The sequence below is a fragment of the Palaemon carinicauda genome, chromosome 17 (assembly GCF_036898095.1).
Source record: "Palaemon carinicauda isolate YSFRI2023 chromosome 17, ASM3689809v2, whole genome shotgun sequence".
NCBI classification, from domain to species: domain Eukaryota; kingdom Metazoa; phylum Arthropoda; class Malacostraca; order Decapoda; family Palaemonidae; genus Palaemon; species Palaemon carinicauda.
This window is the reverse complement of record NC_090741.1, coordinates 70,139,498-70,158,819: the sequence shown is the minus strand read 5'-3', so window position 1 is coordinate 70,158,819 and position 19,322 is coordinate 70,139,498. Positions and strand designations below refer to the sequence as shown.

Here is a 19,322-nt window from a genome sequence, read left to right as displayed (position 1 = left end):
TTTTTCAGTACATTTCCATGAAAAGTAAATAGTACAGTGACAGTCTTTTACACGTTGAAAATCTCAAACCATGCTCTACAGCCCATTCAATTATGGTACTCTTTACAGAGCAATGTGGCATAACTTATAGCAGAGCACACTGCCAAATCATTATAGTAAAGAAGGAGCTCTTTACTTGAGAAGAAATGCCTCTACAATGCTAATAATGGCTATGATAAAAACAAGTTAATAAGATGCAGACTTACTCCTTCCCGAATAAAATACCTAGAGCCTGCATTTCTACTCTTACTTTTATGAATTTGTCTGATAAAGGAAAAAGAATCAATTGCTCCAATCACGTTACCACTAATACCCATTATGTAGTTGTTGGATTGTGACATATCGTCTGGTAGTCTCGAGGGCTTTCTCATGCTCAAGAAAACTACAATGGCTTGACACTGCTTAGAGAATAGCCCTGCTGAATTTGCTTGGATAATCTAAGAAATCAACCTAGAAGAGTAGATTGGTTCTTTCAAGAACCAAACTGAAATAGAGAAATCAAGCCCAAAAACATGAACCAAACTAGTGTGGTGTAAATCATCTTTACCATCAGCTTACAGACAACTTGTTAGAGCAATTGGTCTGTAGCTACTGGACTCAAAAGGTTTCTTAGATGTAATGATAGTGGCCCCAGTTCCTCATATAATAATGTATCTTCCCTAGAAGCAGTGACCCTGGTTGAAGACGGAGCATCTCTAAATTCTTTAGGGGAAAACTTTACTTTACACATCTCCCTGGTATTATAACTAGGGATATCTGGGGTTCATGATTTCTCTGAAACCCAGCATTATATTTTTCATACAAAGGTTTGCCTGGTTCCTTGGCAACTTCATGAGGATAGTATCAGTCACTTTTAAAGTGTGTAAAAGTTAAGGCATAAACTTGCCACAAGGCTTCTGATCTCTTTTGTTAATCGCATTTACTGGAATGTGCTGAAACACTATGGCATGCTAATTGATCTAAGAAGCGATAATCTACTTTTGGAATTATAATTCAAAATGTTTCTCTCTAGGATGACCCACATTGAGAAATGAATGATCCAGCAACCAGCAAGTAACTTGGGTAACTATCGTTGCATTCTGCAATTAAGGGCAACTTACTAAAGGGGGATGGGCTCATGCCGAAACCTCGGGGCTCTGCCAACAAGGGAGGACGGGATGAACCACCACCACCACCACCACTGCTGTTTTGAGGCTCCTTCATACCTGGAAAAAAGTCAGTACTGTATATACACTTATGGCAACATAAGCATTTGCAGCAACATCAAGTAGGCAAGCGGAAGTTTTAAGATATGCCGTTATTAATTCCCGAAAAAATTTAGTGTATGCATATCCTGTTACTAGTTTAAAAAAATTTGCGAACTTAGCTGTTACTGTTTTCACAAATAACAGATAAAAAAAAATCACAAAACTGCACAAAAAACGTGTTCTATATGAATACTGAAATTCTTCGGAGAACACATTGTCATTTCCACTTCCTAACCTTTTGAAAACTGGAAGAATGGTGAATAATGCTTATCCTGGCAATATTACGTAACAGAAATACAATTTTTTATTTGTAAAAATCCGAGCAACTTAAACCTACTTCAATGCTTTATTTAGGTTTAAGCACAGTACAAAGTACAGTGTATCATGTCTGAGAGTTCAGGGATCAGTGTAATAAAAAAGAATGATGGTTCAAAATAAGCTCTGAGAGGGATCAAAACATGTTGAGTTGTAATTTAGCATTATCTCACATAGAGAGAGAGAGAGAGAGAGAGAGAGAGAGAGAGAGAGAGAGAGAGAGAGAGAGAGAGAGAGAGACTTTGGGTTATAATTGTATGAAAGATAGTGTGTTCATTCATACTGATATGCTTCTCTCTTACTATAGATTATATAATAAATACAGTACATAGTTTCTCGGTTTACTACATAAGCCATCTAAACTACTTACACAAGATAAGGGAATTTCTTGAATGAAAAATAGCCGTAAGACTAAAGGTGAAAATAAATCAAGAAGGGAAAATAAAGCTTGAAAACTTCATAACTCAATAGCAAGACACCGAAAGAAACCACCATCCCTTATCAAAATTAAACAAAACTTAACTTTGATGAAGAAAATAAAAAGCATAAAAAGGCCTAAAAATATTTTCGTGTACACTTGCTGGATCTAAGGCCAAAGTGCATTGAAATGCTTTAAATAAAGAAGGGTAACAAAAGAAGCGAACAAAATGCCAATAACTAATAGAGCAAATAAAAAGACCAACTAGAAGCAATAAGACTAATAAAATAAATCCTTTCTCACCAATATATTTTGGAAGGGGGGGTTATCCCTTAATACTTATTATATTTCTGGATAGATTTTGAATGCTAACCAGCAAATTAATGTCAGTGCTTTTAAAAGAAAAAATAAATCAAACAATGGTTACACATCACCAACCACATCCAGCCACCCGTCCAGACTTCACTTATGTACTTCTATACCTTCTCTCTCACCACTCCCGCCTGCTCGACTGTTTCCCCCATCTTCCCATCGGAACTGTAATTTCCTACTCCTCGAGACTCCCAGTATGAGGCGGGTGGAAAAAGGCGGCCAAGCAACATGCCGAACGCAAGAGTCAGAGTCCTTCCAGATGATCATTGGTTGTTGTGCCTTATGAGCAGATGGTCAATTGGCCTCTCCACTCGGGTGGGATCTCAAAAGTGGCATCCACTGCGCTATAGGAGCAATGTTGATGACAAACGTGGGAGAACGAGGTCGCGAGCTAGACAGAGAACACGCCATCAACGTACTTTCTTTAATTAAGCAGGTTAGTTGACAACGTTTCACTTGATCTCTATGAGACCACCAGGGTGTCTCAGGGTCTACCTCTTAGAGAGAGAGAGAGAGAGAGAGAGAGAGAGAGAGAGAGAGAGAGAGAGAGAAGGGTTATCCTTTTAATTATTGGGTTCTTTCAAGTCTGAAGACTCCTGCTTCAAGATCAGTAATTTCATTTTATCACACGGACGCACAAAGGCTTCTCAGCACCTGTCGTCAAAGCACGCAAGGTCATATAATAGCCTTTGACGTCAGACTCGATTTCTGAAAGCAGAACTCTGATAAATTCAATATGTAACACCTCTAAACACGAAAGCACATCCATTCATAGTCTCTCTCTCTCTCTCTCTCTCTCTCTCTCTCTCTCTCTCTCTCTCTCTCTAAAAAGGAATAGAGCACATAAGGAAGATCTTGTTTGGCGACCTCTCACTAAATTACAGCGCCACCAATGAAACAAGATTTTGAGAGAGAGAGAGAGAGAGAGAGAGAGAGAGAGAGAGAGAGAGAGAGAGAGAGAGAGAGAGAGAGAGATTGTGTAAAGCTTAAATTATATTGCAATCCGGTATCGTAAGAGGAACATTTAGCATAGTACCCTATAATAGTTTGTCAGGAGATGGTTTCTGATATAATGATGTGGCAGTTACTCCCATTATTATATACCTTGTTTATCATGCGTCCGTACTACGATTACACAAATATTAAATATAATTGGGATGAAGTTTTAAGAAAGCTTTAATTAAAGGCAAAAATTCCTTTATTTCAACTTTCTCTTCATTCACTTCTATTGAATAACTCGTCAAACCAATGACTCATTCATTATTAACGTAATGAGACAAAGTTTAACTGTAAAAATAAATCCAAAACTGAGCACTTTATAACAACAAATTTTTATGACAAAATTAATCAAAAGTTATGTCATATCAGGTGTCCGAATGTGAGTGCAGAGAAGAAGAAGAAGAAGAAGAAGAAGAAGAAGACGAAGTTGGAACAAATAATACTTTCCGTTTTTAGTATCGGTTCTTCGTGATTTTCTGAAAACACAAAACTCAATTTAAAAAAGGATGCTTGAAATGTAATAAATAAAATCTCTCTTCCAGAAAAAAAATATCTTGGAAATGGATGTTAATCCTACTCTATTAAATATCAAGGCCGAGAAAGAAAAAAAGGAAAAAAAAAAAAAAAAAAAAACAAGTTTCACCACGGACACGGCAAGGCATAAAAATGTAGCAAGCTGAGGTTGGGGATGGAAGAGAGAAGGGGGAGAGGGGGTTCTCCCCCCCCCCCCTTCCTATAACAATAACCCTGTCAATATATCGGGAAAGGGATGGGACGTGGGGGAGAGGTGTAGGAAAGAGAAAGGAAGGACGAGGAAGAGGAAAAAAGATTCAGTTCCATAAGAAGCAATATGAGTTAGCTTCCACGCAATATCTGAGAGATGCGATGAGGCAAACTATACCTTCACCCTAGAAAGATGCTATCCCACACGGAGGAGGCGCAGATACGTCAGCCTGTAAGGTCGAGTTTCCTCTTCCGCACTCGGGTGATTTGCGACGCTATGGAAGAGCGAGAGAGAAAGAGAGAGAAGAAGAAGAAAGTGGCAACAGCGTGAGGAGTGTTGCCCGTTACCTTGACTCATAAATAGCGGGAGAGAGAGAGAGAGAGAGAGGAGAGAGAGAGAGAGAGAGAGTCCCGAATACTGGAATCCCAAAATTAAAATCACAGGAGAAACTATCACATGGAAAGGGAATTTTATATGCGTTACCAACCGTGAGAGAGAGAGAGAGAGGAGAGAGAGAGAGAGAGAGAGCTCCAGTATACCGAAATCCTAATTAAAATCACTGGAGAAACTATATTACAAGGAAAGGGAATTTTATTTGCAAGTCACCAACCATCTCTGAAAGAGAGAGAGAGAGAGAGAGAGAGAGAGAGAGAGAGAGCTCCAGTATACCTGAATCCAAAATTAAAATCACTGGAGAAACTATATCACATGGAAAGGGAATTTTATATGCAAGTTACCAACCGTCTGAGAGAGAGAGAGAGGGAGAGAGAAGAGAGAGAGAGAGAGAGAGAGCTCCAGTATACCTGAATCCAAAATTAAAATCACTGGAGAAACTATATCACATGGAAAGGGAATTTTATATGCAAGTTACCAACCGTCTGATAGAGAGAGAGAGAGAGAGAGAGAGAGAGAGAGAGCTCCTGAATACTGGAATCCAAAATTAAAATCACTGGAGAAACTATATCACATGGAAAGGGGAGTTTATATGCAAGTTACCAACCGTCTGAGAGAGAGAGAGAGAGAGAGAGAGAGAGAGAGAGAGCTCCTGAATACTGGAATCCAAAATTAAAATCACTGGAGAAACTATATCACATGGAAAGGGGAGTTTATATGCAAGTTACCAACCGTCTGAGAGAGAGAGAGAGAGAGAGAGAGAGAGAGAGAGAGAGAGAGAGCTCCTGAATACTGGAATCCAAAATTAAAATCACTGGAGAAACTATATCAAATGGAAAGGGAATCTTTCAACATCTCGCCCACCATCTCCCATTTAAAAAGAGTAATTCCACTGTGAAAACATATTTTACTTGATGCAAATTTGTTAGTGGTTCATTATATGAAATCTCATTCATATTTGAAATGACATCACGTCACGTGTGCTGATTTTCCCACAATAAAAAATAGCGATAGGTAACGGCAATAAAACTAAAGTATATAAAATCAAAACTGTCCAAGAAACATTTATATTTACCAGTATATTGAATAATCTATTAATAATTTTCATCTCTTTCGTCAATACATAATTCACGGTCAAAGTTTCTCTACATAAAGGTTTAAAGGACACTCATGAATGGCAGAAGCAGGGACACTGACATTGCCCAATCGAGCCGGACAATAGAGACTGACCCTGTATACATATGATCAGCACCCCAGACCCCTCTCCACCCAAGCTAGGACCAAGGAGGGACAGGCAATGGCTGCTGATGACTCCGCTGATAAACATATAGGTTCCCCCAAATCCCCCATCCTTAGCTTACAAGGAGTGTGAGGTTGCAGCAAACCAAAAAACTAAAGAGTTTGAGCAGGAACCTCAGTATGTTCATCAATCAAGGACGTTACCACATTGGCCACCACAACGTCCTATTCTTTCACCATGTATGCAATAATACATCGCTTCACCTCGCTAATTTCCATTTAGTTTCCTAACATTTAATCTAAATTGCTTTCGCCTCTTGCAGAAATCTTTCAACTCATTAATTAGCAGTTTTTCTTCATTAGCAATATACTATAGAGCAACCTTTGGGTTTGAGTTTTAAAACGAATGCTAAATCCATAAATGTTACACATCCCAATTTAATATCAAGGCATTCACAACAGACAAAAATACAGTATGGTATATAAAGTCTCTCTCTCTCTCTCTCTCTCTCTCTCTCTCTCTCTCTCTCTCCACGCTGGCAATCAAGAAGGACAAGTTTCAGACTCTCTGACGGAATGAAGATGGACGAACGGGAGCGCTCCCAAAACCTCCAGCATGCCTCTGTTCACCAAAGTAGAAAAATTGGGTACCAAGTTTAAATCAACCGCCGAGGGTCGCAGCTAGGGAAGAGAGAAAAAGATGAGGAGAGATAACATTAGATGCGAATCTTCGTGGCTCCATCTAAAACTTAAGGTAAAAACGTTAGTCCACCATTGTGAATTGAATTGAATATAAAATTTATGCCTTAAGCCAAGCACTGGGACACCAAACCCATTCAGCGCTGTATAAGGCAAATTAATCAACCATACACGTACTCTCACATTTGGTGTCATTTCAACTTCTAAAACCAATCACACAACTTTCATACAATAATATCTAAATGCAAAATAATAAACGCTTCATGCGATATTCACAATATAATCTCTGCATCTCTGCAACATATACTTTTTAAATTTTATAAGGTTAAAAGATTCATATCTATGGGAATAAATTGTATATACTCGTCCAAGATAGGACTATAAAACCGTAATCAATAACTGTGGAATCGCTGTAATAATCGTTCAATTACAATATATTTAGGTGTAATATACTTCGAAGCTGAGAGCCACCGGAGAGAGAGAGAGAGAGAGAGAGAGAGAGAGAGAGAGAGAGATCTGGCCTCCAATCACTACGAATTCATGTGTGCTTTCCGTAGAGTTTTACAGTCAAATTCTTGTGTACAAGTCTGTTGTTTGTAAACACCCAGCACAGGAAACCAATGAAAGTAATAGAACATAGATGGAAATTATTAATATAAAATAACTTGATGAACCTACTTGGAAATTAATAACTCTTACAGAGGTTAAAACCTTGTACAAAATATATATTTTCTATATCAATAAAGAAATAAGAAAAAGTTCAGCAATGCTCATCTCCCCGTGTAAGGTTGTCACGTGCCTTTCAACGACTCCCATTAAAATCTACGCAACAATACACACTTCCGGCAATTATTCCAACTCACAATGCTCAACACCGGAATGCTCTGCTTTTACAAATCGCATATTTACATATATGTGAATCGTATATTAATCACCACTCTGTAGATGGAATCATTCAAATTTATGTGTATTTTTTAGCATGAAAAAAGATACTATATCCATTAGTACTTAATATCTCTATTAGAAGAAGTTTAACAACTAGATGGGATAATATATAACCCATTCAATAAAGAAGTCTTTTCAACAGTTACATAAAAAATCAGACAGTGAATAATTTAAAAATAAAAATACATTTAACGACGAGGCATTTCAAAGGGAACCTCTCAATAACAGTTTAATGATACCATTTCAGTAAATTTAATTTGGAAATAAATTTGGCAGCAATAGCATACCACTATGCGTAACCATTTCAAAGGAATCAAAGAGATATAGACTCCAATTCTTTTGTAACGTGCATTTTTCAACTAATGAAATTATTCATATTTAAAATGCCAATGATTTAGAACATTTAAATAATTATTCATAAATATACAGTGCATACACAATCCTGATTAATGAATTCATGATAGGTAACATATCTGAATACTATTTTATATATATATATATATATATATATATACATACACACACACACACACACATACACATACGAAACACGAAGCTTCAGTCATGAGGTAAGAATTGAGCAAATCACTTGGTGAAAAGAAACGAATGCAGTTTAGAAATGCTAAAGGGGAAAATGGGAGGAAGACCTAGAAATCATTGAAAAGATTCCATGAAAGTGGTAATGTAAAGTTCAGTATCCTTGGATCAGAGAAAACGATCGACATATGGCAGTGAATGACGCAGTGTGGTTAAGAGGTTTCGATGCACTGCTGATGAGCCTTTTGTAAAACTGTTAGCAATCTGGGTTCATCCATAACTCGACAAATCCAGTATGAATAAGGCAATGATCGTTACAGGATTGTTTATGAAGATGCTATATAGATTAACTATGTGGTAATTAATTATTGTTTAAGATACATCTACGTCAAAATACTCACCTGCATTGTGTCGTGAAATTTTAAAATATCTTTTGTTTCACTAAAGTGTAAAAAAATGACGGACACAAAAATATTCCCCCACATTCAATTTAAAAGCCAATATGATTCAGCTGTAGTTAAAAAAACTCATACAAACACTACCAACATTTATGATAAAACAACAGTACCTTTATCATTGCAAATATGCTGTACAGGCGATACAAATTGTAGAAAAAAAAAATACTACAGGCGATACAAATTGTAGAAAAAAAAAATACTTATCACGATATTCAAATCGACATAGCCCACCATTTATAGTAAAATTCAAAGGAGAGGACCATAAAATTCATTCAGATAAATTATGACTAAAATTACGTCAAACATTCATATAGGCGACAGTCTCGACAAAAATTTCAAAGTTACTGAGAAAATTAATGTTGCATGGAAAAAAGAAAAAACAAAAAATTTCCAAGGCAACTTTTTCTATTGCAGTCTTAATGGAAGTAATTTCATGTTTTAAAATTCAATGAAAAGATTTAAAATATGCGTCAGGATGTACAAGTAATAATTAAGACTTTTGGTTTTTCTTTTAACATGGAAAGAAATAAGGTCTACACAAGGTAAAATTTATAAAGGGCAGAATATCGCGGCAGAAATGAGAGGAGAGAGAGAGAGAGAGAGAGAGAGAGAGAGAGAGAGAGAGAGCTGTAGACAGGATCCAATGCAATTTTTACTCCGGTAAACGGGCACCGTAAAGCGTTATCTATCCCAGCCATTCGCAACGCTGGCTTTTCTATAAAAGGAGATTGGTCGCCTACAAAAAATCTACGGAGTCCACCCGAAGAGTTTCACTTACTTGATACAGATGTCGTCAGAATTTTTATAAATTGCTAAAATTATGTAACAATAGTATTAATTTCCCTGAAACCCTGTTTAACAGGATTACGAAATTATGTTATATACACATGATTTAAATATATAAAAATGTCGTCAAAATTTTTATATATTACGCAAATTATGTAACTGTAATTTTAATTTTCCTAAAACCATGTCTAATAGGATTACGGAAATATGTTATAATATAGATATGGTTCAAATAAAATGAATCTGTACATTACTTGCATACGAGGCATTGCTTTTGTAAATAATTATATCTATATAAAATTAATTCACACATCTATATAAACTTATGCATCAAACCGAAAGAGAAGAAATACCCAACCAAAACCGAAAACGCGTCCTAAAAATCACCAATCTTTTTAAAAGTGCTCCATGGACCCTGCTATTTCCCCGGTAAAAACGGTTGTCTCAACATATTCAGGCCACGCCACAGCAAAAACATTGGGCACTGACCTCTTTTTCCAAAAGCAAGACTCTCCCGAGGTTTCTCTCGGCCATAAACCCTGAAACCCTATCGAGTGTGGAGCATCTAGGTACAATAAGATCCCGCGACGCTGAAACCATCTTCAGCTAGAACACTAAACCATTTTTTTTTTTCAGTTCCAGCTCTAAAAATCTCTCGACTACAGCCTTCTCCCTACCGTGTCTGACAAATCAATAGACGATACTATCTTTAGGAGGGTTAAGGGAGGAGGGACGTGGAGAAAGAGGGTGGGGGGGGGGGGTTACATCCGAAAATGGGGGGATCTGGAAGAGAAGAGGAAAACTAACTAATGAATTCAAGACAGGTTTACAGTTATCTGAATAATGGCCATGGCCCATCAAAATATATATATATATATATATATATATATATATATATTATATATATATATATATATATTAATATTATATATATATATCTATATATATATATATTTATATATTAACATATATATATATATATATATATATATATATATATATATATATATATATATATATATATATATATATATTTATATATATTAACATATATATATATATATATATAATATATATATATATATATATATATATATAAATATATATATATATAAATTATATATATATATATATATATATATATTTATATATATTAATATATATATATATATATATATATATATATAGTATATATATATATATATATATAAGAGGAGGAGAGAGAGAGAGAGAGAGGAGAGAGAGAGACGAGGAGAGATGAGAGAGAGAGAGAGGGAGAGAGAGAGAGAGTCTCCAATGTAGTACTTAAGTAAATACCCAAATAACAGCATAAACCTTTTTTGTCATTTATTGGGTCAATAACTCTATAATAGATATTTTGTTAAAAGATAATTCACACCAAATTTACGTATAGAAAAAGAATTTTGAGCATATAATCTTAGGGAAAACTAATTACATTTGTTATCCAAAGGGGTAAAGGATTCACACACATACCGATACACAAAATCCTATCTTCCTTCAGATTTTTCCCAGAACAGAATCCCTGGCCTGAAAATATAATCGAGGACACTGGGGCAGCTCGAAGGACATTTGGCCAAAAGAACATCGTTGTCAAGCAGTGAATCGAATCCTCAATCTCCTTACAAATCCTTAGGGTCGTGTCTAGCCCCCAAACTGACACCCCTAAACCCCCAGGGGCTTCCAAACCGAACATCCACTACTCCCCCTCCTCCTTCCCAAACCTTCGTTCTTCCAAAGATTTATATTTATGGAGACCTATTCTTTGAGACTTAAACTTGCCACTGCAGAGAGAGAGAGAGAGAGGAGAGAGAGAGAGAGTGAGAGAGATGAGAGAGAGTGAGAGTGAGAGAGAGAGAGGAGAGAGAGAGATATTTCTTGAAATACAACTTGAAAGAATTTCATGATGAACTTGTATAGAATAACATAAAAATTTTGAGAGAGAGAGAGAGAGAGAATATTTCTTGAAAATACAACTTGAAAGAATTTCATGATGAACTTGTATAGAATAACATAAAAATTTTAAGAGCTCCATTTCACAACAAAACCGAGTCTTTCAACGTCCAAATAGCTAACAAATAAAGGTAGCTGCGCATGAACTGAACAGTTTTCTTCTAAAAATAAAGGGCAACTTGAAATAAACGGATAAATTTAAGAAATAAAATATTCTTTTTTAAGATAACGCTTAACAATAACGAAAACAAATCAACCAAAACAGTTTGTAAAAAGCAATTTGAAATCAGGAAACCTCTTTAAAATAAACAAATGGCAACTGATTAAGAAATCTCTTCTGGACCCAACTCTGTAACCGCATTATAATGCCCGCTGCAATATTCACCTCAACCAACACTTAAAAAGGCAACTCCATTCCCCCTCCTCTTTTTAAGATCCTTGGGAAGAGGAGGAGTAGGAGGAAGGGGTTGAGGTTGGTGGTAGGAGACGGAAAGGGACTTCTTACCCTTCCCCTTGAGGATGACCCCTTCCCTCCCTTCCCCTGAATACCCCCAAACAAGCACCTTCCTCTTCATAAATTCTAAAGGGCACTCGTCGTCATCTCAAGTGCCAAGCGTTTCCTAAGCCTCCTTTGGACCATGGGGGAAAAAGGGAAAGGGGGAGGACTGGAGAGAGTGAGAATAGAGATAGAAAGTGAATTCCTATCGCAACCCCAAGTCCTAATTCCCGTGTTACTGAGGAAGGGAAAGCACAGTATATAAACCAGACTGTATTACGAGAATCCTCGCTGTTGGCTAACATCAATGATCGCGTGTTAGTACCCGACCCCAGCGTTGCTTATAGTCGGGAGTGACCTACTTCCTCCAAAGCATGCAGAAAGAGGAAAAAAATGGATTCAAAAGATGCGTGTGCTTTGGGGGGAGGGTGCGTTTTCCCATGAAGGGTGGGGGAGGAACGTTCTCTTTGTGGGGAAAGGATTTAAAATGTGGAAGGTGGGACACACACACTATACATTATGCATTTTTTAAAGTGATGACCTGATTATATGTGTAGCATTTATTTAAATAGAGGTAACCTGATTAAACAAGTAATATTATTTTAAATAAAGACGATCTGATTACATATCTTGTATTTTTTAATAGAGACGACCTGATTATACATCTAGCATTTTTTAAAGAGGACCTGATTATACATCCAGCATTTTTTTTAAGAGACGACCTGATTACACATCTAGAATTTTTCAAGAGATGACCTGATTATACATGTAGCATTTTTTAATAGACGACGTGATTATACATCTCGCATTTATAAATAGACGACCTGATTGTACATCTGCATTTATAAATAGAAAACAACCTGGTTATACATCTAGCCTTTCTTCAAATATAGAAACAACCTGATCACACATCTAGAATTTTTCTAAATATAACCAACCTGATTATACACCTTGCAATTCTAAAATCATAGACGACCTGATTACACATCTTGCATTTTTAACCAGACAACGACCCGACTATACATCTTGCATTTCTTGATACCCGACGACCTGATAATACATCAGGCATCTTTTAAGGAGACGACCTGATTATATATTTAGCATATTCTAAATAGAGACGACCTGTTTATATATCTTGCATTTTTAAATAGACGACCTGATTATAAATCTTGCATTGTTTAAAGATGCCCTGATTATATCTCTTGCCTTTTTTAGAGAGTATTTGATTACATATTTTGTCTTTTCAAAAGAGACCACCTACAACCTGATTATACATATAGAATTTTTCTGAGTAGAAACGACCTGATTATACATTCGCCTTTTTTACATTGAGACAACCTGATTATACATCTAGCATTTTTAGGAGACAACCTGATTATGCATTTTAAAAACATAATCTGATTATACATCTAGAATATTTAAAGAGATGACCTGATTATACATCTTGAAATTTTCAATAGAGACGACCTGATTACCCTGGGTTCTAATGATGCTCATCCCATAACGGAATATCAAAGATTTGACCAAAAAATTACATAACCTTTGTAATGTCTTAAAATCTGGAATTAGAATATACTGGGTTATTTCATATAACTAACTACAGTATTTGGTTGGAAAGAAACCTAACAAATAACTTCTAAAATTACCCATTTCTGAAAACAACTAAAAAAATTATAATAGAAAATGAAAAAGTTCAATGCAACAATTGCTGAAGAGTATACGAAAAATATCCGCTCCATTAAGTACCCATAAAATGCAATGCTCAAATATAATTTCCCCCTTCTCATGCACACAAAACTACTACTATTCATTCACACACATTTGAATAATTCTACTTACAAACGACATTATTAAAATATTAATTACTCAGAAAACTGGGAGGGAAAATGAAACTTTGCAATACAAGAAGAACTTGATCATATACATTACCCGTGTTGCAGAAGTTGAACATGCTGACCCCAACACAAGGCCGTCATCCCTTAACTTGATGCATCACCCTCTGCTGACCTGCTCGAATGCGCTGGGTATGGATAACAACCCCCTTATACCCCCCACCCAACAATACCACACCCAACACCCTTGCGGGAGAAGGGGTGGGCGTGAGCGGGCGGCAGAAGTAGGGGGGGAGGTGGTTGTCCGAGGGGGTGGTTGGTGGTTGGTGCTGAAGCTGTCGACGTGTCTTGGTCACTTGTCTCTGAGTCTCTCTCTTTCTCTCTCACTCTGACTCTTTTCCTGCACACAGAACACACATTGGCACACATGGCTATAGGCAGGCCCTTCTTCTTCTACTACTATTAAAAAGGGCCCCAACACATGACAACAATAACAACCGTAGCTGACATAGAGTGGCAGCAGTTATCAGGCAGGAGGCTCGGCTGTCTGTAGTATGAGTTCAGTACTAGTAGTAGTAGTAGTAGGCTAGTAGTAGTAGTAGGCTAGTAGTAGTAGTAGTAGTAGTAGTAGGAGTCTTCTGATGTGGCTCTTGTGGTTGGTCGGGAGGGGCTGGCCAAGTGAGTTATTGTTTGATCATGCAACCAAGAGCCAAATGTGGCCAATGAGTGTGTTGTGCAGGCTATAATAGAGAGATCAGAGACAATCGACCATTCAGCATTAACCCCCCCCACCCCCTCTTATACACACACATCCCCTAACTCCTACCCACCCATCCCTGACCCCTTTTAACATCAATCTCAACCCAGCTCAAACATCAACATCAAAGTCCTCAAAACATCAACCTCAGAATAATCATACAATAACATCCACCAACAGAAACAAACATGTAATTGGAAATAAATCTAAAATAAACCAATGATACCCAGTTTGAAGAATATAATCTATTGCATCTAGTAACCTGCATAAAATAGTTTATTTTTAATAAAAAAAAAAAAACACCACATCTGGACCAATGTTTTCTGCAAGTCATCTATTTAAATGATGAATGTGGAACCTATCAGGTTATGCAGGCAACCAACCATACATCTGTGCATAAAAATACTGTTATCAGACAAAACTGATATTCAACCATGACTTCCTAACTAACCGTACTAAGCTTCCTTGGGTACTATTGAAAGAGACTTGAATCTATCAATTAAAAAAATGATTTATTATTCAATTTTGGAATATACAGACTAATACAAATCAGTAACCAAGATTATTGAGTCCCCCCCCCCTCACAAGTAAGCAACCCACGTAACTAAAATGTTTATGAAACAAAGATGTCCCACAAGAAGTGAAAGTCACGAGAGACTGGATCACATCTTCAATCTAACCTAGCAGCAAACCTCATGACAGCAACAGATGATGATCCAAAATATTCCAGATAAAAGCTGTACAACCAAAAATGCATGGAAAGTGTTTTCCTGTAAATAAAATGTTATTTAGGTGTGCTAATGAAAAGTTGCTAAAGTGCTCAAGACCAAATTGGAACAGGTCTTTCTAAAGAGTTTGATATTTTGGAGGGGTCCAACGAATCCACAAAAGTACAAAAAAAAAAATTAAACCCCATTGAAAAAAAGTATAACAAAATTGCACATTTATTCATACATTCCACATGCCCTGATAAATATCACACACAAGATGCTAATCTCTCTGCTTTCATAAATTTTAAAATACAAAAAAAAAAAAAAAAAAAAAATAGTCGAAGCCCAACCTTAAAAAACATAAAAAAAAATGTACTTTAAAAATCAGTGTATACAGTAAAAATGATAGTTCACAGTGGAGTAATATTTATATAAATATAAAAATTTAATGGGTAATAATGACGATAATTTGTCCTATGTTGTGAGGCGTTGAGTTCTGTTCAGACGAGATACAAGAAGTGGATATATATATACAAGTTGCTGGTAAGTACATACATACATATACCCATACATATACACCACTCATACATACATAGCCATGCAAATGCGTATGTATGGATGTCAATGGGCGCATATGCGTATATCTACATACACAAATTATATATATACATAAATATATATATATATATGTATATATATATATATATATATATATATATATATATATATATATATATATATAAAATGGCATCCACAAAAGCTTATAAAAATAGAGGGAAAGGGGTTGTAGCATAGTCTAGGAGGGACCATAGTATCTGCAATGAGCTGCTCTTTCTTTTTTTCTTGAGGTGAGTTTTGTGACTCATTTATCTAAAAATGGTTCGGCAATAGTGACACCAGTCAACCATGAAAGGGAAGGGAAGGGATGTGTGAGAGAGAGAGAGAGAGAGAGAGAGAGAGAGAGAGAGAGAGAGGGAGAGAGAGAGAGAGAGAGAGAGAGAGAGAATGCTACTGACGTTATATGAAGGTTTTACTTGATATGTTGTCAGATCTTTATTAATATATATGTACATATAATAACGGGGAGAGTGAGGAGAGAGAGAGAGAGAGAGAGAGAGAGAGAGAGAGAGAGAGAGAGAGAGAGAGAGAGAACGCTATTGACGTTATATGAAGTTCTTATTTGATATGTTGTCAATCTTCATTAATATATATGTACTTATAATAACCTGAAGAGAGAGAGAGAGAGAGAGAGAGAGAGAGAGAGAGAGAGAGAGAGAGAGAGAGAGAGAGAGAGAGAACGCTATTGACGTTATACGAAGTTCTTATTTGATATGTTGTCAGATCTTCATTAATATATATGTACTTATAATAACCAGAGAGAGAGAGAGAGAGAGAGAGAGAGAGAGAGAGAGAGAGAGAGAGAGCAATGCAGTTAAACATTTTTATCAATTGTATTTACAAGGATTTTGACTAAGAAAACAATAACCAAACTAACTGCTACCAATACATTGCTCTCTACATTTCAAGGTATATCTCGCATTGCTGCAGATATTAACAAGTGAAGGTAAATGCGTCGAGGGAAAGGGAGAGAACTAGATCTGACAGTTGAAAAAGAGTCGAATTGGATGTCTGCAGAGGTATGGATGAAATGCAGGTGGGGGATAGGAGGGGGGGGGGGGAGGGGGAAAGGTAAGTTGGCCCCCAATGAGGTCACAAGTCGCTCACAGCAACAACGGGAAACAGATGACAGACGAAATGAAGCGATGAGAAAGTGATGTCCTGTGATGTTTTGGGACGTGGGTGGGGGGGGGGGGGGGGGGGAGAAATGGAGGGTGCCAAGGGGGAGGGGGGAGATGTAAGGATGTACGTACTGCAGAATATATGGCTGCTGGCATCTTTGGTCGCATGGGTGTAATTGGAGGAATACGTCTGCATGTATTCATAATTGGGCGATGTATGTGTATGTATATTGAATACAGAGCGATTAGTGAATTCGAATGGATACACAACAACTGTTCTGACGACTGTGAATAGCCTAGTGAATCTGGCCGTATTTTTGTGCATGTTTGTGACTTGCTAACTGACTGGTCAGCGACTTGGTGATACTGACTGGTTCTGATTTCGGTCAATGTTACTGGTACTGGTAATAACATCATAGTGGGTTGGTGACTTGAGTAGGGGGGCAGGCCTGACGAATTGTCAGTAGCTTGGTGACAAAGAGTATATAAACGTGGGTGGTGAATATTAGCCATCAATGGTTTTTGAGTATTGGAGGTTTCAAGATATATCGTTTCGTTTTCTGTTCTGGGGGAGCCATCTCCTTCCAACCGAATGCCGCTCGACTAAAGCTTTATTACCGGCGTCAGTGACCCAGGTAGTTGTAACGCCAGGTGACTTACAATCAATCATTCTAATCAATCATATGAATTGCTGACATCAGCAGAACACTCGCCTCACACTAAGACCACGATTTTTCTAATTGCATCAAAATGGATTTTACATCCGATCAAAAATATAATTTACTTAATTATTCTGATACTAAAAAAAATATTTGTCTTAATAGCATTTGTTTGGTTTCGTTACAGACAAAAAAATTTAAGTCGTCGTTTTTAAAAACCTAAAATTCAAGACTTCGTTACTTACTATGGATCAAAATTTTAACACTAGCTTTTACAAAAAAATTATTAATTTTTTTTCTATTTTCTAATGAAAAACAATTTAATTCGTAATTAAAAAAATAAGAAATAAACATAATTGACAAAAATAAATATGTTACATATATACTATTGACAAAATTCTACAGTTAACCGCGAACAAATTTTGCAGCTAACTGCCAAAATAACCATAAACTTCGTTTGGATAAAAAAAAAAAAATTTCTTGATATGTAAAAAAAAAAAATACTTAATTTTGAGATATTTCTAACATCACAAACTCACCAAATAGGGGATTTAGTAAAAATAAAAAAAAAATAAAAAACGTATTATATTCGTATATCAAATCTTATAAATAACCAAACTGTTCTTTTCAGCATAAAACTCAAATGCAAAATTTTGTTAATAGAAGGACGCTCTATTCAAAATGACACCAACAAACAAAAAATTTATATAAAATTTAGGGATATTTACAACATCTATCTATCTCTCAGGCAGTATGTACCTGGACCAATCGATCTGCCTTGCCCAATTTTGGTTCGGCTTTGCAGTCATTAGAAGAAAATAAAAAGAAGAAATAACAATAATAATAAAAAAATAAAAAAGACCAAAAAAAGTGGATATAACTTCCATGCAATTGGGAGCTCTCAGAGGCAACGTGCTGGCATAAAATCAAAAACAGTAATGAGAGAAAAATATGATAATCAAGAAGGTAAACACTAATGAAAAATTGAGTAACGAAATGGAAAAGAGAAACAGAGATATTGTAAACCGGATTTCAGGCAAGGCAGCGATTTGTACATGGCAAACACTGACATTTTGAGAGACAAGATATTTTAATCAATGGAAATGTTAAATAATTACATACCAACGTTGGGGTTGGTGAAGTCCCAACTCTCTGCGTCATTCTTGTATACATTCAATTTGGTCGGCTGGAAAGGAAAAAGATAATAATATATATAGGAATAATTACAATTTGATTAGATAAATTATATAACAAGAAAAGAAAATGTTGATTAGTTGAAAAAAAAAATATAAACAGAAGAAAAAATAAAGCTTGTGTTTTTAACATTACCAACAGCCTGGAAATTGTATGATCGGCAGGAAATTATTCTATGTATCAAATAAACACATTCAGGCAAAAAAAAATTAATAAATAAATAAAGAGAAGAAGAAGAAGAAGAAGAAGAAGAAGAAGAAGAAGAAGAAGAAGAAGAAGAAGAAGAAGAAGAAGAAGAAGAAGAAGAAGAAGAAGAAGAAGAAGAAGATGATCCCGAGAAGCAACATGGAATACCCAAAGGTGGGCCAACCCCTTCAAAATTTAGGACTGCAACCAAGACGGTTTGATCATATGCTGATCACTGTTCGCGATGCCTAAGCACGGCACCTTTCCGGTATAATTCAACATTTATATGCGTACCTAAAATTAGTCGTGGAGCGAGCTCTCTGGTATATGTAATGGCATTCTACCTGCCTGAGAATGCGATAATTTGTTATTTGCCTCGCTGAGAGAGAGAGAGAGAGAGAGAGAGAGAGAGAGAGAGAGAGAGAGAGAGAGAGAGAGAGAGAGAGAGAGAGAGATTGGAGTAACAGGAATAAATATAAAATTATTATTATTATTATTATTATTATTATTATTAGTAGTAGTAGTAGTAGTAGTAGTAGTAGTAGTAGTAGTAACTAAGCTACATCCTCCTAGTTGGGAAAGCAAGATGCTATAAGCCCAAGGCCTC

The 19,322-nt window shown here is 36.2% G+C and overlaps 1 protein-coding gene across 1 annotated transcript in view; it reads right to left on the bottom strand.

Moving 5' to 3' along the window:
- The window catches only part of sm (smooth), a 31,667-nt gene extending 13,149 nt beyond the window's left edge, over positions 1–18,518 (bottom strand). Inside the window, exons 1-2 of the mRNA XM_068391219.1 lie at positions 18,458–18,518; positions 1,140–1,244 (exon numbers count right to left, since the gene is read on the bottom strand). Coding sequence (XP_068247320.1) covers positions 1,140–1,242 — 103 coding nt within the window. The 5' untranslated portion in view covers positions 1,243–1,244; positions 18,458–18,518. The remainder of the gene's footprint in view (positions 1–1,139; positions 1,245–18,457) is intronic.
- Positions 18,519–19,322: the final 804 nt, after the last annotated feature.